This window comes from Microcaecilia unicolor, chromosome 14, assembly GCF_901765095.1.
Source record: "Microcaecilia unicolor chromosome 14, aMicUni1.1, whole genome shotgun sequence".
Taxonomy (NCBI): Eukaryota; Metazoa; Chordata; class Amphibia; order Gymnophiona; family Siphonopidae; genus Microcaecilia; species Microcaecilia unicolor.
The window spans coordinates 38,970,353-38,997,752 of NC_044044.1; the positions used below are offsets into that span (position 1 = coordinate 38,970,353).

A 27,400-nucleotide genomic window follows, 5' to 3' on the forward strand; every position below is an offset into this window, starting at 1 on the left:
AATCCTGAGCCTCTCTATGGAACCCACCAAAATTTTGCAGGTCCAAGAAAATGAAGCACACGCGTTCACAGGGAGCCAAAAGAAAAAAAAAAATCACAAAATCTGAAAAAGCCAAATCAGCACAGAAAGCACTGCAGGGAGGAGGACGGATGCACCAAAATCGCTAACTAACCTTATGTTCACATTGCATTAGACATGCACTAGCGCAATGATACTGCAATTTGTTATGCTTATTCACTGGGGGGTTTTGTTACATTTCATATTAATGCAATCTCAGAATTTTAGTGCCCCGCAAAATCATATCACTTTACAGAAACTGGCCTGATAAGAAATGTTTTTGACCTATCACTAAAACAAGGTTTAAGTCTGTTGTACTATATGGCCTTTGCTGGCCTTTTGGCCATTCCCTTCTCTTTTCCTCGTCCCCCACCCCTTCCCTCCCCTCCCTGTAGGCTTCCACTAGTATTCGCTCAGGCTGTGCCACTTGGCAATCAGCTTCCTGGGGTTATCACAGACCTCCCGCCAATGTTCCAGCCCGCTGGTAGTGATGCTGTGTGCTCCCAAAACCAGCCGGCCAACCACCTGGTTCTTGGTGGTCCGGTCAAAGTCGATGACTAGAAATTCGATGCTGATGTCGGCCAGGAGGTCCACTGGGATGTCGTAAATGAAGGACTCGTTGAAGACAGGGTTCAAGGTGCACTTTTTCACATGGGTCTTCTTCTTGGCAATGCGCTTCCTGCCGTAATACACGTTTACTTTGACGTAAGGGTCTGGTGTAGGAGAGAGGAGAAGGGGGAGAAGGGAAGAGAAAGCAGACACCAATGACACAGTCCAATAGATTTCCTGCAAGCAATTTCAGTTAAGGTTTTCCAGGAAAAGGCAGCAATGTGCATTATACAAAACCAGAAAATAAGAGAAGATTACAAAAACAAAAGTACAAACCCCAAATCAAAACAAGAATACAAAATGACAAAAAGAACGTAATGGACATTACACAACTCTTCCGTTGTACGATTCCCTAGTGTGGCTGTGCCACATAGTAACATAGTAACATAGTAGATGACGGCAGAAAAAGACCTGAATGGTCCATCTAGTCTGCCCAAGATAAACTCATATCTTGAATTTGTACCTGTCTTTTTCAGGGCACAGACCGTATAAGTCTGCCCAGCAGTATTTCCCGCCTCCCAACCACCAGTCCCATCTCCCATCACATGCTCTGGTACAGACCGTATAAGTCTGCCCTCCCCTATCCTAGCCTCCCAACCACCAACCCCTCTTCCCCCCACCTGTTCCTGCTCCCACCTTACCACAACATCACATTGTATTTGTTTACACCGGAGTCTGTAACGCCTCTCCGGTACTATTGAGCCACATTGAGCCTACAAATAGGTGGGAAAATGTGGGACATAAATGTAAGTAACAAAACAAATAGGGATCACTCCGCTGGATCATAAATCATGACAAACCAAAAACAGCGGGCATTATATATCAGTTGTGAATAAATGACTGAGGAGGACAGGACCTCAGACCGGTGACACTTTTTTAATCAATAAGATTATATCAATGTGGCCACAAAAATGTATTCACTGGTCCTCTGCCAACCTCCTACCTCAATATTCATTTGTGTGCTTCCAATAACCGTTAGTGCTAAATAACACAACCATATTCAAAAAATATCAATCATCACAGCTACTTATTCACAACTGATATATAATGCCCGCTGTTTTTTGGTTTGTCAGGACATAAATGTAACAAATAAAATAAATAAAATAAATATGAGTCATTCAAACTAAAATGCATAGAACCAAATTCACAATAACTTCAAACATAAATCATAGGAAGTCAAGAAGTAATGACTCTAGAATTTATCAGTGGTAATAAAAGACAAAGAGCCTTAAAAGCAATGCTACAACATTACACCCAATGTAGGTCCGTCAACATTTAACAGAACTGTTTGAGAAAGCTAAGTAACGCTTTTTTAATATATGAAGAAGTCATAAGTTTATATAAAATACAAAAAGTCTTTAGAATATTAAATTGTTGGGGTAGACCGATGACGATCACAGTGAATCAGTGGGTGACATCCTAGTGTGAAACGAGTCACTGCTGAGGTTAATTATTATACCCGCTATATGTGAGAATTGTTGCTGCAGGGCTTGTGAACATAGACTGCATAATTTGATACAATATTGGGGTGGGAATACGAACATAAGTATTGCCATACTGGGACAGACCAAAGGTTCATCAAGCCCAGCATCCTGTTTCCAACAGTGGCCAATCCAGGTCACAAATACCTGGCACGATCCCCAAAAAGTGCAATACGTTTTATGCTGCTTATCCTAGAAATAACCAGTGGATGTTCCCCAAGTCCATTTTAATAATGGTCTATGGACTTTTTCTTTAGGAAGCCGTCCAAACATTTTTAAAACTCTGCTAAGCTAACCACTTTTACCACATTCTCTGGCAATGAATTCAGAGTTTAATTACATATTGAGTGAAGAAAAAGTTTATCCGAGGCTCTTAGTAGCAGGAAAGTGAAGGGGTCCTGTGGTATTACTACGGATAGGAAAAGGGGCCAGGCAGTGCTTAGCTGCTATCGTGTTATGTCATTAGAGGACATCCCCTAAGTTTGATGATCCAAAAGTTTCGCCATCACTGGCCCTGTCTTTTGAATTTTATGGGCACAGAATAGAGGAGGTGGACACAATGAATTCAGAAGAGTCCAAGTCCTCTCCTCTCACTGTGGGCCAAAGATGAGTGTAACGAACATCACCACCTCACCCAAGTCAACCCAACAGACGAATCCAATCCTACCTGTAAGTCTTACTTCCCTCAAGTGGAAACTACATCTCCCTGCATGCAGTGGGGCAAAAGCAGGACAGGATCGGTTGGGTTGGGTTGGGTTGAGGTGGAAATCTTAACTTTAAAATTTTTTTAAAAAGGCCCTTTGTATTTTTTGTAACTACTGCAGCCAAGAAGGCTGACAATCAGGGTGCTGTAAGGAGACTGCACCACAATGGATAGAGTTACAAAGAAGCCTTAGTGATGCTAAGAGCCATGGTACCATGTACAGCAGCCCGAGAGAGAACGAGCAGCTGCAGTGCTTTTAAGACCACTCTGTCTCCACCACCCCACACGTGCACCAGCTGGCAGGCCAAGAGTTACAACATTAAAAGCATCAAAATACACTTACATTAAGAGAAGCACTCCCTTCCTAATTCCATCCTGTAAGCCCGTGGCATTGATTGAAAGCCACTTAGAAAGTGCACAGGTTCAGACTCCCCTTCCCCCCCCCCCCCCCACATCAGCTTCATACTCTCTCTCTAGCATGTTCTCTGTAGACAAAGCAAAGGGTCCAGGCGGAGTTTTTGCATCACCGCTGCACTTGAGAGCTTTCTTCTCTCACTCTAGACAGAAGGAGGACCAGAACTACAACTGGGGGAGTGGGGGTAGCAGATAATTCCCTGCCACCCAGGACAAGCTGAGTCGAATTCACTTTCCTCTCTGTTTTGGTGGCTTCTCAGAGGAAGTGTCGGGCTATGATCTAGCTGTGCCTCCTCCCAGACACTCGTTATCCCTATTCTCATAGACATCTTCCTTCTGTAGAGATACCAATAAGCGAGACTGAAGCCTCAGAAACACAGGAGATGTGGTGTACACTACCTAGACTCCCGGTGGACCCAAGAAACCTTTAGTATTAGAGGCCTCTCCCAGATCACCACCCTCCTACCGCCATGATCCATTCCTAGGGTGCCATCCTATCACCCCCATGGCTCCCTCAAATGTCTTCTCCTTCCTGCTCCTACCATAACCCGTTCCCAAGTCCTCTCTCTCCTACATCTTCCCTGATGGCCCCCTCCTGTATCCTCTCCTTCACTCCTCCTAATCTCTTTTGGCTAGTCCAGAGTTTGGCTACAGTGGAAGCATCAACAGAAAGGATGATAAGGATGAGGCCTGCCCACCTGTGCCCTGCTCCTTCAAAAACATGAGTTTTCTGATACCACAGAAACCTTGAAAAGGGCTTTGTGAATACGAGCCTCCAACAGTCCCCTATTGCTACCAGGCTACTCACTCTTCACCTGGACGGGAGACAGACCACTGCCCACCTGGCACAGTCTGATTTTCCTTACAGGCCTCATTTCTTTGTGAGCCCTCGGAGGCTACCTCTGTTTACCTGTGTCCACTACTGTCTCAGAGCTTAAAGTTGGAGTAAATAAACTGCTACCTGAGAGGCCAGTGATGTCAATCTTCGGCAAATGTTTGGCTTTCAGGACCACCACAGTCATTCTCTGTGCAACGGGCTGATAAGACAGTGAGACCTGCAGCTCCCCTCTGCTGATGCATTTCTGTGGGAAAGAGGAACACACAGTTAGGGACCTCGGAAGAGATTTTCAAGCCAGATGCCATAGGCCTTATCCTTCTGGAGTTACTGATACCCTTGACTGTCTGCAAACCCAGAATCAGCCGGATGACTTGCTTCATCCTTAACTGCAAGATACACTCAGGCAGCCCCCACGTAACCCTGCTTAGAAAACTGAGGAAGGAGCCTTTCTTGTCCAGTCTTCAATACATGAACCTTCCAAGCCCTGAAATATGAAAGAAAATTCCTCTCTCTTCCTTCCTCTCCCACCACCTTTATGCTACACAACATGTAACTCCACTAGCTGGGATGTAAGGGAAGGGAAAGGGAACTGGGACTTGATATATCGCCTTTCTGAGGTTTTTGCAACTACATTCAAAGGGGTTTACATATATTCAGGTACTTATTTTGTACCAGGGGCAATGGAGGGTTAAGTGACTTGCCCAGAGTCACAAGGAGCTGCAGTGGGCCAGTGCTGGGTGGACTTCTATGGTCTGTGTCCGAAATATGACAAAGATGGATCAGTTTTAAGGATACATATTTTATATCACATTCGTATCATTTGTTATGAGTGCGGGGGTACTGTGTATCTCAGTGGCAGAGGGGAAGACATCTTAAAGTGCATAAGTACATAAGTATTGCCATACTGGGACAGACCGAAGGTCCGTCAAGCCCAGCATCCTGTTTCCAACAGTGGCCAATCCAGGTCACAAGTACCTGGCAAGATCCCCAAAAAGTGCAATACGTTTTATGCTGCTTATCCTAGAAATCACCAGTGGATTTTCCCCAAGTCCATTTTAATAACGGTCTATGGACTTTTCCTTTAGGAAGCCAGCCAGACCTTTTTTAAACCCCACTAAGCTAGCCACCTTTACCACATTCGCTGGTAAAAAAATTAACAAGTAAAATGTTGTTAATAATACTATTGGATTCTTGGTTCAATCATGAATTGATAATGAATGTAACTGCTGGGCAGACTGGATGGACCTTATAGGTTTATATCTGCCATCATCTAGTATGTTACTATGATTTCTTATAATGATGTCCAGTAGTTATGGGGAGGGGGCTGTCATAGAGGTCCTAGGAGGGGAAGGATGTTGGGTCTGTATCAGAGTTCCACATATGCTTTCTGTTATTCAGCTCAGGAGTGACGAGTTGGCGCTGCTGGTGCCAGCCAGCCCAGGCACAGCCTCCTGGGATAGGAGTTAATGAACATGCAAACGCTGGCGGCCTGCAGTTTTAGCTTGTTTATTCAGCTGCTGTGAACTGACAGTCTTCGGTTCCACCAGCCACAGAAAAGAGTCACTGGCTAGCAAAGCATCAGGCTGGTTGCACGGCATGGCTGGGCCAGCCTTGCCTCGCTGGTGACAGTGTGGCTGGTTGTATTGCAGGGGAAAATATAGAGTGCTCCCTGTAACACAATGCTGGGAGTTGCCTGGATGCCTAATTCCATACATAGTTCTCCTGCATCAAGGGACTTTTACCCCACACTAAGGCCCAGATGCACGAAACTTTAACAACCCTTTAACGAAGAATTTTCGAACCGTTGCATGCATTAAAGGCCATTTTCCGACGACGGTAGCAGAAAATGAAAACGGAATGCAGATGAGCAAATTGGGTAGAAACCCTATTAAAACGAGATGCATCAAAGTTTGCCGACTACCCTAACGCTGGAAAACTGCCGGAAAGCTAACGACCTGTCGCTAGGGCTGTCCGACTAAAAACTTTAATGTAAAAAAAAAAAAAGCAAGGGGCGAAAACGCGCGTCAGGGGCGTCTTTTATTGACGCCCGCTCCCCCTGCATCGATATAAAAGTGAAAAAAAAAGGTTCGGGAGGGGGCAAAGGCGCTCGTCAGGAGCGTCCTTTATAGACGGCCTTACCCCCCCCCCCCCGCCCGCCTATGGTCGCCGCTGCTCCCCGCTTCCTCCCCCAGCATTAAATTAAAAAACAAAACAAAAATCAAAGCTTTAGGAGCCCTGGCCCCCCTCCCTGTCTCTCAACTCTTTCTCCACTCAGCCCCGCCTCCTGCCATCCTCCGCCCCTGCCACCCCCCTGAGGTCCTCGCCGCCGATCCCTCCCTCCACCGGGCCCCCCCCCCTCCGCATTACTGGGCCCGTGCAGCGCCTCTCACCTCTGTATGAAGGCGCTGCGCGGGATCTGTGGGGTATTTGTGACCCAGATTGACCGCTGTTGGAGACAGGGTGCAGGGCTTGATGGACCTTGGGCTGACTGAGTCAGCCTGGCTTTATGTTTACAGGTCACCAAGGTCATTAGCCAGACATCTCCTGAGTTCTGTGTCTGCTTTCTGGTAGCCTCCTGACCTGTCTTTTTTTCCTATCATTCCTCCATCCCCCCCCCCCCCCCCCCCCACACACACACACACCAGGTCCTCTGCTATCCTCAATCTCTCTACTTCTTCCAGATTTCCTTTTCCCAGATTGTACAGGATCCAAATTTACCCCCTCCCACACAGATGCACTGCTCCCATCTGTCTCAGTGATTCAGCGGATGTTATGAGCAGTAAATGGTGCTCTTGTGAGAAGACAGAGAGAGGGACTTCAGGGCTTTGCCTCCTCTCCATGAAAATAATAGGACAGCTCTTAAAAATGTAAGGTTCCTGGACAGAAAGCAAAGAGCTGAAAATACCAGAGCAGACTCCAGTGAAATGAGAGCAGGGCTGGTCCTAGGGTCTCTTGCGCCCCCTGCAGACGATGAGTTGGTGCCCGCGCCCCCCCCCCCCCCTCCGGCAACCGCGCGCCCCCGCCCCCCCAGCATCTCCTTTTTCTCTTCTCCCACCCTGCCCCTGTCCAGCGATTCTCCTTCGCCCGAATCACCCCCATCCCCCACCGCCCTTGGTGCTCAAAATCTTTAATTTACCTCTGTTCCAGCAGCCACGTCATCTGAAAGCCTTGCCCCGTCTCTAGCCTTCCCTCCCTTCGTGAGTTCGTTCTGCGGTCCCGCCCTCGAGGAAATGACGTCAGAAGGCGGGACTGCGGAACGAACTCACGAAGGGAGGGAAGGCTAGAGACGGGGCAGGGCTTTCAAATGATGCGGCTGCTGGAACGGAGATAAATTAAAGATTTAAAGCACCAAGGGCAGCACGGTATGGCAGCGCAGTGCTGCAGCGGCGCCCTTGAAGGCAGGCGCCCCCCTGCGGCGCTTACCCCGCTTACCGGGTTTGACCGGCCCTGAGAGAGAGCACAGGGGCTGAAAATACTCTAGCAAAATGCAGAAAGGGCAGGGTCTGGAAATACCAGAGGAGACTTTTGTAAAATGCACAGCACAGGGGCTCAAAATGCAGCAGAGCACAGAGAATGAAAAGACCAGAGGAGACCAGCCAAGTGCAGAGAGCACAGGGGCTGAAAATATCAGAAGGAATGACAGAGGGTGAGAAACTTCTATAGCTTAGGACCTCATACTCCGCCCTCTCTAGTTATTACCAGAAGAAGTCAGGGCAGCAGATTCTCCGGAGGCAGCAAAGAGCAACGGGTTTAATATTTAATAAAAGTATGATGTTAAGATTGTTGTGGGGTGATCATTATTGCCGAGTTTCATGGGAAATGGGCTGGAGGTTTTTTTTTTCAAGGTGAGGGCACCTAATCTTTCCTGGGCTGAAGTTACAAGCTCACCAAACCTCTCTCCATTTAGCCAGATTTATTAGGACCCTTGGATGCCAACAAGATTTTTAAAAACCATGAATAGCTGATTTTTATTTGAAAAGTTCTTGGGGCCTTTTTCAGTGGTCGTTCAAAGCAATGTAATAACATTCAGGTACGCTAGGCAGTCTTCTGTCTCCAGAGATCTTAAATCTAATTCTATACCTGAGGCAGTGGATGTTTAAGTGACTTACCCAAGGTCACGAGGAATAGCAGTTCTCAGCCCAGTGCTCTAATCATTAGGCTGCCCCTCCGTAGGGTTATCATATGGCTCCATAAAAAGGAGGACACTTTGATGCAGTCCAGATTTTGATTCCAATGAAAGCAATGGAAGTAAAACCCAGACTGGCTCAATCTGTCCTCCTTTTTCTGGAGCCATATGGTAACCCCTCCACCCCTTCTTGAACCTGCGCATGGAGACCCCAATGGATTTCAAGTCCATTGCCTTAATCACCTGTCCATGACTACCACTGTTAACATCCTCCACTCTGCCTGCGGACTGGTCAACATACATACAGCATTTTCATTGGTCTCGTGAGGGGGCCACTATGCTCTGCAGTATCCAAAAATATTCAAACTGGGGGAGGAACATTTGTAAAAAGGAGACCGATCAGATTTGTAATCAGAGAGAGACTTTATTACCTGTATGTTCCTCTTGACGATGTCCTTGGTCAACTGGACCTTGCCAGTGCTCGGATCCACTCCAGCGAGAGGCACCATGACCTCCCCAATGACATCGTCACGGGAAAAGCGGTCAAAACTGAGGACCAGGAAGTGCAGCACCAGGTCCTGAAGCTGGCTGTAGGGAATCCCATAGAAGGTGAAGGTCTCGTCAAAGACAGGATCTAGCGTCTTACGCAAGACCCGAGTCTTGACACGGTGCTTCTTGTCCGGCAGGATGGTCATTTTAATGTAAGGGTCTGAGGCCTGAGTCTGCTCATCCATCACTGGCAACCCGTGAGCATCCTGGATTGTCACAACCAAAGCTTTCTTAGGGAAGTTATAGTCCACAGAGAGAGAGAGAACACCCAGCATCACATCATCTTCCAGGGACGATGGAGAGGGTGTTTTGCTGCCACTGGGGGTGAGGGGCTGATCTGGGCTCAGTTCATCTCTATAATCCAGCTTTATGGGCAGCTGGTCCATACATGGTTCTGAGCTCAACAACCCACTGGAGGCCTTGAGGGAGTCTAGCATGCCAGCCTCTGCCGCATTGACCAATAGGTTGCCCTGCCCGGTGTCCCTGTCGGTGCCGTTCTTGTCCCTCTTGACACGAATGGCCTTCTTTTTATTGCTCAGGGTCTCGGGATAGATACTGATACCCTTCAGCATGTGAATGAATTTGTACGGCGGGCTCTTGTGTTTTTTCTCTGCCTGCTGGTGGCAGCATGTCCAGACGAACACTGTCACGGACACTGATACCACGAGGACTGTGGCACCCACGAAGCCGGCCACAATTGGTGACACATCTGCAAAGGAAGACCAAAAGCAGTGAGTGATGATGAGGAGAGGGAATCACCTGTCACCTGTCTGTGGTTCTCCAATTGTAGGGATGATGCCTGCTGGGGGGCGGGGCCGGAATCACATGCTCTGATTGGTCGAGAGCTGGTAAAAAGATAATTGGGGGGGGGGGGGGAGGTACACATTATGCATGGGGATCTGAGTCAGTACAACACCTATGTCCCGTTATGGTATGCAGCCATCCTTGGACCCACTTTGCATCGGGATTTCTCAGTCTGGTCCTGGTTTTCAGGATATACAGAATGAATATGCATGAGATAGATTGTCATACAGTGCCTCCCTTGCCTGCAGATCAGTTTCTTGCATAGTCATTGTGCAAATCCTGAAATCAGGCTGCTGAGGGGATGCTCCAGGAATGCACTGAGAAAGGCTGGTTTATATGCTGATGCTGGGGAAAAAACAAGGTTACCTTTCTAGGGAGGTCAGATTCGGGAAGAGGGGGTGACTTTTGACGTGCTGAGTGCTGTGGGCACATCATAGTCTTCTGGAGTTTTTTGCTATGTAAAAGTAACATGATTTGACCCCAGTTATACAAAAAGTGAGTGTCAGGGTGGGGACGGGACCACTGAGGCTGTAAACAGGCAGAGACAAGGGGTGTTATTCTGTACGTTCTAGCATGCACTGCCTAGAAATTATGATAAAGTGGAATAAAAAAATGTTTAAATAAATAAAAACCAGGTAAAATAAGGGTTTCACCTGCAACTCTTACCCACAACAATACTGGAATAATTTTCTTGCTTTGCTTTGATTTTATTTCTATTTATTAGCTTTAAAAGTGGACTAACACGGCTACCGCACCACTTCACTTTCAGATTTAAAAACACAGCCAAAATTGGAGCTTTTAATTCCTATTGTCTGGAGGTAAAACATCAGAGCAGAGCTCCCTGTGCCCAGCGTTGCCTCAGTTACCAGGGCCTGGAAGCAGCCAGACTAATCTGTCCGTCTCTGCCAGGGAGGGAGGTTCAGAGCGCAGCAGCACAAAGCAAACAGCTGGTCCTTAGGGCACGCTGCCTGCTGCTATCTCTCTTGCACAGCCGCGGGTACGCAGATAGATAAAGGTGCACACACTCACTCGGACAGGAAGGAACAAGCAGCCGAAATTCAGCTCAATTTCATTCTCTGTGACCCCCATCGCACCCCATTTGAACAAAGCAAGAAGGCCCCCCCTTGCTCATTTTCAAAACAATTAGCGTTGTGTTTTGTAGTGTACCAGAGAGGGCCTCGGAAGCCCCTTGTAGCAAAACTTGCTTATCCACTCCTAGGCGCAATTATTTCCTGTCTAATTCTAAGTTATGTCATCTACAAGATCCTTTTACTAAGCAGCGGTAAAAGTGGTCATATCGCACTCTTATGCGGGGTTTTCCCACGTGCTAAGGCCATTTTTACCGCAGTTGTAAGACTGACAATTTTCTCTGTTTTCTATTGGTCATTAGCGCTCAGCTGCTTACCGCCACTCAGTGAAGGCGCATGTGGCAATCCCTTGCTAATATGGATGCTCCAACTGTTTAGCACAGGAACGCCCACTCTCTGCCCCCCTGACGCCCCCCCCCAACCCAAATATTTGTTAGCGCTCGGATTAGCACGTGCTAATATGGCTGTTACTGGAGGCTGCCTGAGCGTGTCCCATGGTACGCCATGCACGCATTACTTAGTAACATAGTAAATGACGGCAGGTGAAGACCTGAACGGTCCATCCAGTCTGCCCAACAAGATAAACTCATTTTGCATGGTATGTGATACTTTATACCCGAGTTTGATTTGTCCTTGCCTTTCTCAGGGCACAGACCGTAGAAGTCTGCCCAGCACTCTTCTTGTACTCAGTTCTGAAGCTAACGTCGAAGCCCCTTAAAATTTACACTCCAGCCCATCCCTATCTATTCTAATGCTCTGTTATTAAGCATTAACACCTAACCCAGCCTAATAAAAGAGTCTGTATGTTTCACACTACAAAGCATAGTATGCTATTAAAATACTTTACTGGCTATTGTGTCGACATTGTAATGCAACATACTCTGATGTGTTTTGTATTGTTATTTGAATATTTTTACTGCAGAAATTGTCTATTGCTTATGTTTGATTCAATTCTAACTGTGCACTGCCTTGGGTGAGCTTCCTCAGAAGAGTTATGGTAGCAGAGCAGGTTCTTAGTACATTCATGGGTTTGATCACTGTGAGCCTCTAAAATGTCATTTAGCCCAATATATTTCCACAGAGGGTCGTACTGTGGTGTGTAAGGTTACTTAGAGCAAAAGCAACCTGTGTAAGGTTACACTGTTTCGGGTGTCTGCATGTCTTACTGGCTTTCCACATCTGAGCTAAAGGGGGGGGTTACATTCCCTGTCCATGAGGGTAGTTGTAGCTGATGCAATGGAGGGGGAGGGGACATGCCAAAGGCCACAGGAACATCAGGAACCCTAGCAGGATGTGAACTTTGGGTTCCCTGGCACTCTCTCTCCCACTCCCAAATGAACTTCAGAGGTAAGTGGGAGATAAACCAGAGACCAAGTGGATTACGGTAATATTGTAACAAAACTTTATAAAAAAAATGGTTGCCACAAACAATCTGTAAGACAGACCAGGTAACAGTAAATGAAAAGAAAGAGAAAACATTGCCCTAGTGAGTTCTCAGAGGATTATGAAATACTTTTAAAACAAATAAGAGGAAATATTTTTTTCACTCAACGAATAGTTAAGCTCTGGAACTCTTTGCTGGAGGAGTTGGTTACAGCGGTTAGCATATCTGGGTTTAAAAAAGGTTTGGACAAGTTCCTGGAGGAAAAGTCCATAGTCTGCTATTGAGACAGACATGGGAAGCAACTGCTTGCCCTGGGATTTGTAGCATGAAATGTTGCTACTCTGAGATTCTGCATGGAATCTTATGACAATTTAGGATTCCAGAATCTTGCTATTCTTTGGGGTTCTACATGGAATCTTGTCACTCTTTAGGATTCCAGAATCTTTCTGTTCTTTGGGGGTTCTACGTGGAATCTTGTCACTCTTTAGGTTTCCAGAATCTTTCTTTTCTTTGGGGTTCTACATGGAATGTTGCTACTATTTGAGTTTCTGCGTAGAATGGGAAAATTTGGTTCTTACCATGGTAATTTTCTTTCCTTTAGTCATAGCAGATGAATCCATTATGAGTGGGTTGTGTCCATCAACCAGCAGGGGGAGATAGAGAGCACTGAAAAACCATAGTGCCTCATGGCCAGCTAGCTCCATCTGCCTCTTCAGTATTTGAAGCTTCCAAAGAAGTGTTACACCGCAAAGCATAATAACATGAACTTTCCTCACAGCGGATGAACGCCCCATAACAGGAGCAGTAATTCAAAGGCGGGACAAACTCAACCTCCTGTAACAGAACAGAAATCCTGAAGACTGTTTTCCAACTTCTCCCAATGAGAGAACATATCTACAGGAAAAACTGAACATAAAAGTAACATGACTCGCATAATGAACCACTGAGGGAGAGCTCATGGATTCATCTGCTATGACTAAAGGAAAGAAAATTACCAAGGTAAGAACCTAATTTTCCCTTCCTTGCCATCAAGCAGATGAATCCATTACGAGTGGGATGTATCAAAGCAATCCCTAGATAGGGTGGGAACAAGCCACACTACGCGCCAGCATTTGTGCTCCAAAATGCGCGTCTCTCCTGGCAGCCATATCCAGCCTGTAATGTTGGGCAAAAGAGAGCTTAGAAGCCCATGTCGTTGCACTGCATATCTCCTGAAGAGAGAGTGCTCCAGTTTCAGCCCAGGAAGAGGAAATCGCTCTTGTTGAATGTGCCTTAAAGGCTTCAGGCGGAGGCCGGCCAGACAGCAAATATGCTGAAAAAATAGCTTCTTTGAGCCAACGGGCTATAGTGGCCTTAGACGCTGGAGACCCTCTGCGCGGACCTGACAATAGAACAAAAAGATGGTCAGAGGTCCTGAAGGCATTTGACATGCGCAGATATTGGAACAGAGCCCTTCGCATGTCCAGAAGGTGCAACTGCCCAAATGATTCTGGAAATTCCTTAGAAAAGGAAGGCAGGAAAATAGGTTGGTTTAGGTGAAACACTGAAACCACCTTAGGCATGAAGGACGGCACAGTACGTACCATAACTCCAGACTCTGAGAATTGCAAAAATGGGTCTCGACAGGAGAGCGCCTGGAGCTCAGATACCCATCTCGCCGATGTAATGACCACCAAAAAGACCATCTTTAAGGTCACATCCTTCTCTGAAGCTCGCCTAAGCAGCTCGAAGGGAGAACACTGAAGGGCCTTTAAAACTAACTCCAGGTTCCAGGCCGGACAGAGAGCCCGCACGGGAGGCCGGAGCCGAAGCACCCCTCTGAGAAACCGTGCCACATCTGGGCAAGCAGCCAGAGAGAGGCCATGTTCCCTCGAAAACATGCTCAGGCTGCCACTTGAACACGCAAGGAATTATAGGCCAAGCCTTTTTGTAAACTATTCTGCAAAAAGTCAAGTATCGGCGAGACAGAAGCCCGCATGGGTGTGATCGCTTTAGAAGCACACCAAGCCTCAAATTGGTGCCAAATCCTGGCATAAGCCACGGAAATGGAACACTTGCAGGCCTGTAGGAGGGTGGAAATGACTTTACTGGAATAACCCTTGTCTCTCAATTGCACCCTCTCAATAGCCATGTAAGACCAAAGCGGCAGGCGTCCTCCATGGTTACCGGTCCCTGTGACAACTGATTCAGTAGCAGAGGTAACGGTAGGGAAGCCTCCACCAGCATCCGCCGGAGGTCCGCATACCACGGCCTCCTGGGCCAATCCGGGGTGATGAGAACCACCTCTCCTTGATGTAGCCAAATCCGCAGGAGAACTTGCCCTATCAAGGGCCATGGAGGGAACACATACAGGAGGCCCTGAGGCCAGGGTTGAGCCAAGGCATCCAACCCTGCCGAGCGAGGATCTCTCCATCTGCTGTAAAAGCACGGGACTTTGGCATTTGCGCTTGAGGCCATAAGATCCGCTACGGGCGTCCCCCATTTGGCACAGATCTGCAGGAATACTTCGTCTGTAAGTTCCCACTCTGCTGGGTCGATTTGATTCCTGCTTAGATAATCGACTTGCACGTTGCTCTGACCTGCAATGTGAGCTGCTGACAGAAACTGCAGATGTAGCTCGACATATCTGAGCGGCCTCCGTGGCCAGTGCTTGACACTGAGTGCCGCCTTGTCGATTTATGTAGGCCACTGGTGTCGTGTTGTCCGACAGAACTCTGACAGCCAATCCTTCCAGGGTCAGTTGAAAGGCCAGAAGCGCCTGAAATATCGCTTTCAACTCCAAGCGATTGATGGACCACGCCGACGCCTCGGGTGTCCAGAGACCCTTGGCAAGCCTTCCCCGGCAATGTGCACCCCAGCCCTTCAGGCTGGCATCTGTTACCACCAGGCACCAATCGGGGAGCGCTAGTGGCATTCCTCGCCGCAGCATGCTGTCTGAGAGCCACCACTCCATACTGAGCCGCGCCGCAGGGAGCCACGCGAGTCTGCATTGATAGTCCTGAGATATTGGAGACCATCGTTGAAGCAGGGAACACTGCAGAGGTCTCAGGTGCGCTCTCGCCCATGGCACCACTTTTAAGGTGGCCGTCATCGACCCCAACAGCTGGACAATGTCCCAAGCTCATGGGCGAGGCATCCTCAGGAGCAGACGGACCTGGTTCTGAAGCTTGCACCGCCTTTGCTCGGGTAGGTATACATACCCCAAGGCTGTGTCGAACCGGACCCCCAAATATTCTAGAGATTGAGAGGGGGTCAGGTGACTTTTGGCTAAATTGACGACCCAGCCCAGAGATTGCAGTACTGAGACCACTCTGGCTGTAACATGATGACTCTCTCCTTGTGTTATCTTTGATCAGACCCACAAGAAATAACTCATGATAATTATTATTCAGCAAAATCCAAATATTTCCAGAAGGCAAAACTTCTTTTGTGTGAGTCAAAGCCCTGGAGCGTAAATTAAAATGATTCCTCACTGCATGACACAGTCAGGCACTTCCTGCTTTCCTAATATCTGCCTTTTAGATCAGGACTGTGTAACTCCCCCCCCCCCTCCTTCCCAGTCAACAATCTGCTCCTCTCCATCTGTCACTAGGATTAGGAACCGAACCTGTACCAGAGTGACAACTTGAACCGTGTAACCCATGAGGCAGAAAGATACCTCAATGAGTGAAGCATTGGATGGGGGAAACTGGGTATCATAGGGCATCTGCGTCCTCCCTCTCTCTCCCACAACATCTACATCTGTCTATGCATTTCTACAGAGCCTGGTGACTGCAGTTTAATCTGTAAGATCTGCCTCTTAATTGCCCACAAGTAACTAGGTCAGCCTGCATGGCAGGAGGGAGCAGGTGTACAAATCTGAGATGGGTTTCAGAGTCTTTTCCAGCATTTCAGCACCCGCTCAGCCCCCCCCCCCCCCAGTTCTGCTTTGCTTTTATTTATGTTCACTGGCAAGTGTGGTGATGGAAGACTGGTGAGGGCAGGGTTGCCGAGAGGGGGGGCGGGGGTGGGGAAGCAAGATTCCCCAGTCCCAGCCTCCAAGGAGTGCCCGATAGAAAAGCCATTTTTTTTCAGTGATGCTGCAGCTAGCCTGACAGGTCCAGATATTTCCCTTCCTTCCCCCCCCCCCCCCCCCTCCCGGGTCCTCTACTTGCCTCGCAGTCATTGGCTACTTTTTTGGAGATACGACGACCAGAATTGAACGCAAATACTCAAGGTGAGGTCACACTATGGAGCGATACAGAGACATTATAATATTCTTGGACTTATTTACCATTCCTTTCCTAATAACTCCTAGCATCCTGTTTGCTTTTTTGGCCGCTGCCACACACTGGGCAGAAGATTTCAGCGTATTATCTCTGCCTCAGACCTTAAGATTTCCGTGGTATCTTTAGGACACAGTAACCAGGGAGGATAAGCAGAAAAGCCCCTGAGGACACCACACCACAAGGAGCAGCACGGAAAGCCATGGCCCTGAGTGTGTGTGAAGCAGGAGTGCAGCCAACTCAACCTGCTCCCTCTGTTTGGGAAGCTTGGCCACAGGAGACTGCCCTAAGTCTGGGGGTGTGGCTGGGTGGGACATCCTTCCCCACCTTCATCCAGGGCATCAGCCACACCAGATCCAGCTCTAACAGTAGCATGGTAAATGACGGCAGAAAAAGACCATTTGGTGCGCCCAGTCTGCCCAATGCAGAGTCTACTACTACTACTACTACTATTTAGCATTTCTATAGCGCTACAAGGCATACGCAGCGCTGTACAAACATAGAAGAAAGACAGTCCCTGCTCAAAGAGCTTACAATCTAATAGACAAAAAATAAATAAAGTAAGCAAATCAAATCAATTAATGTGAACGGGAAGGAAGAGAGGAGGGTAGGTGGAGGCGAGTGGTTACAAGTGGTTACGAGTCAAAAGCAATGTTAAAGAGGTGGGTTTTCAGTCTAGATTTAAAGGTGGCCAAGGATGGGGCAAGACGTAGGGGCTCAGGAAGTTTATTCCAGGCGTAGGGTGCAGCGAGATAGAAGGCGCGAAGTCTGGAGTTGGCAGTAGTGGAGAAGGGAACAGATAAGAAGGATTTATCCATGGAGCGGAGTGCACGGGAAGGGGTGTAGGGAAGAACGAGTGTGGAGAGATACGGGGGAGCAGCAGAGTGAATACATTTATAGGTTAGTAGAAGAAGTTTGAACAGGATGCGAAAACGGATAGGGAGCCAGTGAAGGGTCTTGAGGAGAGGGGTAGTATGAGTAAAGCGACCCTGGCGGAAGATGAGACGGGCAGCAGAGTTTTGAACCGACTGGAGAGGGGAGAGGTGACTAAGTGGGAGGCCAGCAAGAAGCAGATTGCAGTAGTCTAAACGAGAGGTGACAAGTGTGTGGATGAGGGTTTTGGTAGAGTGCTCGGAAAGAAAGGGGCGGATTTTACGGATGTTGTAAAGAAAGAAACGACAGGTCTTGGCGGTCTGCTGGATATGAGCAGAGAAGGAGAGAGAAGAGTCAAAGATGACCCCAAGGTTTCGAGCTGAGGAGACAGGGAGAATGAGAGAGCCATCAACAGAAATAGAAAACGGGGGGAGCGGGGAGGTGGGTTTGGGGGGGAAAATGAGAAGCTCGGTTTTGGTCATATTTAATTTCAGGTGGCGTTGAGACATCCAGGCAGCAATGTCAGACAAGCACGCTGAAACTTTGGTTTGGATGCAAGGTGAGATATCAGGGGTAGAAAGGTAGATTTGGGAGTCATCAGCATAGAGGTGGTAGGAAAAGCCATGGGATGAGATTAATGAACCAAGGGAAGAAGTGTAGATAGAAAAGAGGAGGGGACCGAGAACAGAACCCTGAGGTACACCGACAGGCAGAGGGATAGAAGTAGAAGAGGATTCACCAGAGTGAACACTAAAGGTGCGGAGGGAGAGGTAGGAAGAGAACCAGGAAAGGACAGAGCCCTGGAATCCAAGTGAGGACAGGGTATCGAGAAGTATGCTGTGATCGACAGTGTCAAAAGCAGCGGAAAGATCAAGAAGAATGAGGATGGAATATTGACCTCTGGATTTAGCCAGTAATAGGTCATTGGAGACTTTAGTAAGCGCAGTTTCAGTTGAGTGGAGAGGGCGAAAACCAGATTGTAATGGGTCAAGAATAGCATGTGAGGAGAGAAAATCAAGGCAGCGGCGGTGAACAGCACGCTCAAGTAATTTGGAGAGAAAAGGAAGGAGGGAGATGGGTCGGTAATTAGAGGGACAAGTAGGGTCAAGTGAAGGCTTCTTAAGGAGAGGTGTGACCACAGCATGTTTAAAGGAAGCAGGGACAGTCGCAGTGGAAAGTGAGAGGTTGAGAATGTGACAGATAAAAGGAATAAGAGTAGGAGAGATGGCATTAAGAAGGTGGGTGGGAATGGGATCAGAGGAACAGGTGGTACATTTTGAGGAAGAAAGGAGAAGTGTAGTTTCCTCAATAGTAACTTCAGGAAAGGAGGAAAGGGAATGAGGGGAAGGAGAGAGAGGGGAACGGACTAGTGGAGGGAGAGCTGGTGAGGTAGAGAAAGCAAGGTTTATCTTTTGAACCTTGTTGTGAAAGAATTCAGCAAGGGTCTGAGGAGATAATGAAGGGGGAGTTGGGGGAGGGGGCACCTTGAGGAGAGAGTTCAATGTGGTGAAGAGAAGTCGAGGATTAGAGCCAAGAGAGTTGGTCAGTTGGATATAATAATCCTGTTTGGCACGTAAAAGAGCAGATTGGAAGGAGGTCAGCATGAACTTAAAGTGTAAGAAATCAGCAAGGGCCCGAGATTTCCGCCAGAGGCGTTCGGCGGAGCGGGTACAGGAACGTAGGTAGCGGATATTAGAAGTCAGCCAAGGTTGGGGTTTTGTACGCCTTACAGGGCGGGTCATCAAAGGTGCAAGAGTGTCTAAGGCAGAGGATAGAGTATTGTTGTAAGAAGAAACAGCCTCGTTGACAGACGTGGATGGTGCCACAGTAGAGAGGAGGTTTGAAACATGGGAGGATAGAGATGAAGGGTCAATGTCGTGAAGATTCCTAGATAAATTAGATAGGATAGGACGGGACTGGGAGGGAGGAGATTTAAGTGTGAAAGTTATAAGATGGTGATCAGAGAGGGGAAGATCGGAGGCAAGGAAACTAGAGGGTGAACAGTTGGAGGAGAAGATGAGATCAAGACAGTGACCATTTTGATGAGTGGGGGAGGTGGAGCATAGTTGGAGATTAAAGGACGACGTTAAAGCGAGTAACTTGGAAATATAAGAGTTGGAAGGATCATTAGCAGGAATATTAAAGTCACCAAGGATGAGAGAGGGGGAGGAAGGATCATGGAAGAAGGCAAGCCAGGCATCAAAGTCACTGAGAAAGGATGAAAGGGACTTATCAGGGGGACGATAAATGACCGCTATTCGAAGAGGCAGAGGAGAGAAAAGGCGGATAGAGTGGACTTCAAAGGAGGAAAAACAGTGAGATTGAGGTGGAAGAAGGGGTTGAAATCTGGAGGAGGGAGAGAGAAGTAGTCCAACACCGCCCCCACGGCCAGCAGAGCGAGGAGTATGTGAAAATAGATAACCGCCATGGCACAGGGCTGCGACTGAAGCAGAGTCATCAGGGCAGAGCCAGGTTTCTGTTATGGCGAGCAGATGGAGGTGACGCGAGATAAAGAGGTCCTGGATATAGGGGAGTTTGTTACAGATAGAGCGGGCATTCCATAGGGCGCAAGAGAAGGGCAGAGAAGAGGAGGGGAGTAGAGGAATAGAGATGAGGTTAGAGAGGTCACGGTGAGATCTGTAGAGTTTGGATAATAGTTGGTGAGGAGGGCCAGGATTGGGATTGATGTCACCAGCTGAGAGTAAGAGAAGGAGTAAAAGAGAGCGGAGGAGAGTAGGAGAGGTGTGGCCACGAAGGCGTCGAAGGCGAGAGGTATTTAGGTGGAATGGGGAAGGCAAAATGGAGGGAAGAAAGAGACGGAGATTAAAAGCCAAGAGGGAGGAAGAGGGTAGGAGAGAAGGTGAGGTGATGAAGTCAATGGATGGGAAGTGAGTTCCTGTAGCGGAGAGAGGTAGGGGGTGAGGGAAAAGATTAGGAAGGGACAGAGCTAGGAAGAGAATGTGAATAGGGGCCATAAATGATTAAGGTCTTCCTTTCTGGTTCTCTGAGTACATGAAGACATAAATTTCCAAACCAACACCAGTTCCCCCTTCCCCTGTATCCACAGACTATGTACATACTACCGCCCTGGATAGCAGCCCATTTCAGACCTTGTCCTCATCCTCTGATTCTCAGAGACCAGGATTGACGCTGTCCTGATTTGCACCCGGTTATAATTGTGGGCTTAGACTTCCTTGTTTTCCTTCGAGAAGCTGGAACTACGAGTCCCAACATGCCCTGGGGTAAACCTACAACTGGCTCAGCCTGTGCCTTTATTAAGCCAGAGCAGATGTAAACCATACCAGGACCTATCATGCACCACAAAAATAGCTTTAAGCCTGCAATGACTACAGTTCGTGGCAAAAATATGCAGTGGGTTGATGCAGAGCACTGTGGGTGAGGTGCATCATTTAATCAGTCAGAATCAGGAGGTTCACAGATATCAAACGCATCACTTTCACCAGGCAATGCACAGCTATCCCCCAACCCATGTGAAATACCTGATGGCACAGCCTGGCGCATAGCAGGAGACAGGAGAGAGAAGGAACTGTTTGTTTTCCTTAGAAAACCAAACCAAGAAGCCTTTAACTTGGTGCTAGTGGAGCAAGAAGATATAACGGCAAAGCTCTCACATAAAGTCAGTGGCACAGCTGGGATTAGAACTGAGGCACAGGAGATAAAGTCACTCACCTCTGATCAAACACCTAAAGCCAGTAACAGAGCTGGGATTAGAACTGAGGCACAGGAGATAAAGTCACTCAGCTCTGATCAAACACCTAAAGCCAATGACAGAACGGGGATTAGAACTGAGACACAGGAGATAAAGTGACTAGCCTCTGATCACACACCTAGAGCCAGTAACAGAGCTGGGATTAGAACTGAGGCACAGGAGATAAAGTCACTCAGCTCTGATCAAACACCTAAAACCAATGACAGAACGGGGATTAGAACTGAGACACAGGAGATAAAGTGACTAGCCTCTGATCACACACCTAGAGCCAGTAACAGAGCTGGGATTAGAACTGAGGCACAGGAGATAAAGTCACTCACCTCTGATCAAACACCTAAAGCCAGTAACAGAGCTGGGATTAGAACTGAGGCACAGGAGATAAAGTCACTCAGCTCTGATCAAACACCTAAAGCCAATGACAGAACGGGGATTAGAACTGAGACACAGGAGATAAAGTGACTAGCCTCTGATCACACACCTAGAGCCAGTAACAGAGCTGGGATTAGAACTGAGGCACAGGAGATAAAGTCACTCAGCTCTGATCACACACCTAGAGCCAGTAACAGAGTGGGGATTAGAACTGAGGCACAGGAGATAAAGTCACTCAGCTCTGATCAAACACCTAAAGCCAATGACAGAACGGGGATTAGAACTGAGACACAGGAGATAAAGTGACTAGCCTCTTGCCATACAAAGAGTTCTCAATGGATGTTTTAAACTCACATTCCTGGACTTTTGTTGACTTGCACTTCACTGGACCACTCAAAACTATGAACTACTGCCAGAATCCTACCCAGCTGTGAAATGGGGAAACAAATGCCTCAAGCATCTCCAGCACCTGTGTCTTTCTACATGAAGGAAGCTTCTTTAATCAGCCTGGTGCCATGCAGCCGTCTTTACCATTGATGCACGTGGAGGGCTTCCTCAGCGTAACTGCCTCTTTTCCTTTATACTGGGCTCGGGCAGTCCAGAACCATACACATGGGTGAAAGACCACCACTGGAACTGGAAATTGCTCAAAGTCACACACAAAACTGGAATGGGAGAACCTGGTGCCCTCGGCACAATTGATGAGAAAAGCAGCCCAAAATATTCCTGGATAAGTTTTCAAACTGGATGTTGATCTCTTAGAGGGTTTTGAGAGAAGAGGCGGTGTGTCCATTGCGTGTCCATCAATTTGAAGGCAGGGAAGGACGTCCTCATAAAGTGACCCTGAAAGACCTGGCCAATGGCAGAGTCTAATGCACTTACTTTAGTTAATGACCTGAGGCATGCAGAGTGCTGCATTAATGTGGAGCGGGACAGGGTCTATGGCTCCTCTTCTCATAGCCACACTGTGTAAAGTTTAAATTCACTGGTATATGAGTCTAATCCAGTAGAAGAGAGAGAGAGAGAGAGAGAGAGAGAGAGAGAGAGAGAGAGAGAGTTTGTGTGTGCATGTACATGTGTGCACATTTGTGCATGTGTGTATGTATGTGTGAGTTTGTGTATGTGTGTGAGAGAGAGTGGGGTCTGTGGAGTTATGTGTATATGTATATGTTTGTATGTGTGCACATACATGTGTTTCTGTGTATGTGTTGTGTATGTGTTTGTGTGAATTTATGTGTATGTATGTGTGTGTATGTGAGTTTGTGGATACATGCATGCATGTGTGTCTATGAAGTTGTGTGTGACTGAGTGTTTGTGTGTATGTCTAGTTATGTGTGTGTGTGTTTGTGAGTTTTTATATCTGTGAATTTCTGTGAGTTTGTAGGGGTATGTGTGTGTGTCAGTTTGTGTGTATGTCTAGGGGGTGTGTGTGTATGTGTGAGTTTGTGTGTAAGTGGGTGTACCTATGTGCTCCATACAATGCTCACCACACGCCCATGTGCACAGCCTCTAGTGATTCAGGCGCAGTCTTTACAGAATAGCGCCTGGCCCTTATGTCATAACCGCGAATTCTTGGTGCCGATTACACACACGAACACTACCTGGTCTGTAACATTAGGAACCAGCTTCTAGCCCTGCCTTTTTAATACACAGGTTTCTGAATCTGCATAACGTGTGCACACGTGTGCAGAACTGACACATCCCTTTATTAGAAGGAGGCTAAGTGACAGAGAGGGAAAGCAGATACGGATAGATCGAAACATATAAACGACATGCAAATTGTATAATTATAATATAACGCTTTCACCTTCTGTATATGAAATCATTTCATGTGTACAAAAGAAACAGCGTTGATGGGCTACAGACATTCTTACCTTGAACTGCACAAGATACTATTCCATTTATACGCCAACCTGCCCCCCCCCCCCCGACTTCAACATGTGTGGAAAAAGACCACCACCCCCTGAAGTGCGGTCAAGCCTTTTCTAGCCCTTAAGAAGACTGAAATCATTCCTGGGAGATTTCCCCTGATTCTGGCACAGAAGTCCGTCTTCATAACAGGGAAACACTGTGGAGAACTTGTTGGAATGATTTTAAGAGTTTGATTGAGAATTTAGTAAAAGCAACAGCAACAGCACCCAGATTTTCAAACCAGAAGAGAAGGGCAAAGACTGTACTTTGGAGCAGTCCAGCTGAATGGTGACTCTGACAGCCCAGATCCACATGATGGAGGGCCTTGAACACTAAAAGCTGGCATTTACAAAACGAATAGAAGTGCAGGGCACCCTCTCCTTCTCTTCTGGGGGGGGGGGGGGGTGCTGTTTACAAATGCAATTACTGTTTTTGAGGAGGGGGGTGGGGGAAAGGGTGTTGTATGTATAAGAGCAGCCACGAGGCACCTGATGAACGCTCTCATGCCTGCATGTCTGTCCGTATCTCCCTCTGGATAGAGATACGCGCACAGGCTGCAAACGGGGGCTCTAGAAGGCAAAAGTTCAGCATCCCCTTGAAGGTAGAGCTGCTGCTGTAGCCCCGGGCAGGGCAGGGCTGGCTCCCCTCCCTGAAGAAGCGCATATCCCGGGAGCTGCGTTTTCTCTCGCTGATGTAATGCTGCTAAAAGCCTCCCGCCCCTCCCCCTCCCCGGTCTCTGCTCGGAGCTGGGGCGGTGGGGGTGGGGAAGGGGTGCCGGCCAAAGAAAGGCAAGAGGCCGAGGCGCTGCCTGGATCCCCCAGAAATAGACATCACGTCATCCCCGAGCTAAGCAGCGCCACTAGCCAGCAGGCCCCAGCATTACACTGCAAAACTCCCAGTGCATCCCAGTCCCACCAGCCCCGGGGTCTCCCTCTCGTTTGCATTGAGACCCTAGGCCGGTCTCGTTCGATCGGATACGACACAGGTCCCAAGTTTGCCAAACGAAACAAAACGAAATACGTGTCGGGACCCATTTTAGCAGGTGAAAAAAAAGCACTTTGCTCGCTGCTGTGCGACCCACTTACCCAAGCTGGGGCGGACGTTGGTTATCTCAGCCATGGTTTTTTTTGGGGGGGGGCAGGGGGGCCACAGGTTCCTTTGTGCTATCGGCTCCTACTTGATTTCCATGTAGAGCTGCGATCGTGATGCTGCTGAGAGCTACGGATGCAAGTGCAGCCAGCCCTGGTCCTGATGCAAGCTCAGGCTCCGCCCCTTCTCCCAGGCTCAGCTAGCCAGGCTCCGCCCCTTCCAGCCGGACTGGCCCTGGGCTTTGCTCGCTGCGCCCCCTGGTGGACGAGACGGGAAGTGCGGTGCCCCCTCCCCCGCTGGCAGAATGAGAAAGTGGGTCAGTGCAGGCTGAGCAAAGCTCCCTCTCAGACCCTCAGCCGCTGCCCCAGGGGGCATAAAACATCTGCAGATGCCTTGATTCTGCCAAACAAACCGAGCTTTGACACCGTGAGGTTCTCAGGCTTTACTGCTTGGCTTTGATTGCAGCTGCCCTCCAGAAGTTGCCACCCTAGGCCAGTACTTCTGGAGGCATGTTTAGTCAGAATTACCACAATGACTATGCATAAGGTAGATTTGCATAGGGCAGAGTCCCATTAATGTAGTGATCCTGAAACCCTGACTTGCAGGGTATCCAGATGATCAGGGAGCAAACTTTTCAAAATGATTGGGGGTGCTAAACCCAGAGGAAATAACCCCTTTTCCCTCTACCTACATACTAACATAGTAGATGACGGCAGAAAAACACCTGCACGGTCCATCCAGTCTGCCCAAGAAATGTGCCACTTTTTTGTGTATACCTTACCTTGATTTGTACCTGTCTTTTTCAGGGCACAGACCGTACAAGTCTGCCCAGCACTATCCCCGCCTCCCACCATCGTCTCTGGCACAGATCATATAAGTCTGCCCAGCACTATCCTCGCCTCCCAACCACCAGCCCCACCTCCCACTACCGGCTCTGTTATCCAATCTCGGCTAAGCTCCTGAGGATCCATTTCTACTGATGATTGTATTCTGGATTTGGCTCCTGTCAAAGAACTGTAACTCCTTTCCAGTTTATTTATTTATTCATGCTGGTAGTGTAAACTGCCTAAATCTATTTGTCAGCTTAGGGCGGTATAGAAAATCTTAACAAATGAAATATTGGTGGTGTTTAACCACCTGCAGCACTCATTGAGCTGGCTCCTACTCATAAGTACAGAAGTGTTGCCATACTGGGACAGACCGAACGTCCATCAAGCCCAGTATCTTGTTTCCAACAGTAGCCAATCCAGGTCACAAGTACCTGGCAAGATCCCAAAACAGTACAATACATTTTATGCTGCTTATCCCAGAAATAAGCAGTGGATTTTCCAAAGTCCGTTTTAATAATGTTTTAAGGACTTTTCTTTTAGGATGCCATGCAAACCTTTTTTTAAACCCTGCTAAGCTAACTGCTTTTACTACATTCTCTAGCTACGAATTCCAGAGTTTAATTACTCACTGAGTGAAGAAATATTTTCTCTGATTCGTTTTAAATTTACTACTTTGTATCTTCATTACGACCCCCCCCCAGTCCTAGCACCAGTTTTGCATCTGTAGTTTTGATTTCCCTATGGCTTAAAGCTACAAGTGCATGAGAGGGTTTGATGAGCACTGTGTTAGACTCAGGCGCGTGCAGAGTGGCCCCCCTCTGTCTCCTGCCACTCACATCACAGTTTCCAGCAGTCAGGATTCAGGAATGCACACTCACCCACTGATGCGATGGATTTGTCTACAGTAAGTGTGTCTAAGGGATGAGAAACAATGTCATGTCCAGGAACTCCAAGCCTAGCTGGCCTGAAGATCTATTTTTTTTCAACTCCGTATTAAAATGGTCTGCATGGAACATTTCCAGATGTTCAGTGATTTCCAGGGCTCAGGAGTTTTGCAGATGAGAGAAGCAAATCGGATTTAATTTCTCTCTGGGTACTCAAGCATTTCTTAATGACAAAAAAGGATGTTCATAAAACTGAGCCCAGGCTGCTACACCCCCTGGAATCAAGGTAATAATTCTTCTGGGTGGATACTGTCTCTATTACAGAGCTGCCAAGTTACCCATTCTAGGAGAAAGAGTTTTTGGCTGGACCTGGATTTCTGCCAACCTCATCCGGTGCATTATGGGACCTGCAGCATTGATTTCAATGGAAAGAATCATGGACTACAAACACTGCAGAGCTTTGAGATGTAAGTTTAAAACCAGGACAGAGATGCAAACCCTTTATTACCAACATATGGTTAAATAGAAGAAATATATTACCTTCCACAAAGAAAGCGTATGGGTCAGAAAGAAGGAGGAGCAGATAAATGAAAACAGACAGATCCTAGCACCAGTGAATACCCTGAGTCATGACTGGATAATGTTTTTATCGTTTGTTGTTTGCATATACTTTGACTGAGTAACATTTTCATGTTAAACACTGCATTCTTGTTTTTGACCCTGATTCCATTAAACAGTTTTCACTTTCTGCACTGGTGAGTAAAATTTACTAATGCTGGTAGAATTTCTGGAAACCTAGCAATCAGATGAGTTCCTTTGGCAATTCTGGCTGGTTTCTAAAATCAGAGAGGCACTTTAGAAATGGTAAGGGAAATATATACTGCCTTTTCCAACTACATTCAAAGCGGTTTACATATTATATACAGGTACTTATTTGTACCTGGGGCAATGGAGGGTTAAGTGACTTGCCCAGAGTCACAAGGAGCTGCATTGGGAATTGAACCCAGTTCCCCAGAATCAGAGTCCACTGCACTAACCACTAGGCTCCTCCTCCACTAGCAACATTCCATGTAGAATCTCAAATAGGGAAAGGGAAATGGGACTTGATATACCGCCTTTCTGAGGTTTTTGCAACTACATTCAGAAGCCTGTGCGGCCGCATTGCTGATCTGCAAGGGCAGGCTTCTACATGGAATGTTGCTAGTGGAATAGCAACATTCCACGTAGAATCTCAAATAGTAGCAACAGAATCTCAAATAGTAGCAACATTCCATGTAGAATCTCAAATAATAGCAACAGAATCTCAATAGTAGCAACATTCTATATAGAATCTCAAATAGTAGCAACAGAATCTCAATAGTAGCAACATTCCATATAGAATCTCAAATAGTAGCAA

General features: G+C 47.5%; 1 protein-coding gene across 2 annotated transcripts; it reads right to left on the bottom strand.

Moving 5' to 3' along the window:
* Positions 1-458: 458 nt before the first annotated feature.
* Positions 459-24,382, bottom strand: SYT11 (synaptotagmin 11). 2 transcript variants are annotated; one of them, XM_030188190.1, is made up of 4 exons: positions 24,287-24,382; positions 8,660-9,486; positions 4,226-4,346; positions 459-770 (listed from the first exon to the last, which is right to left on the bottom strand). In XM_030188190.1, exons 1-4 carry the CDS (start codon positions 24,318-24,320, stop codon positions 460-462), a joined length of 1,293 nt encoding a protein of 430 aa, XP_030044050.1. In that variant the 5' UTR covers positions 24,321-24,382; the 3' UTR covers position 459. The 2 variants fall into 2 exon arrangements, with proteins under 2 accessions (XP_030044050.1, XP_030044049.1); XM_030188189.1 differs by having other exon boundaries at positions 4,223-4,346.
* Positions 24,383-27,400: the final 3,018 nt, after the last annotated feature.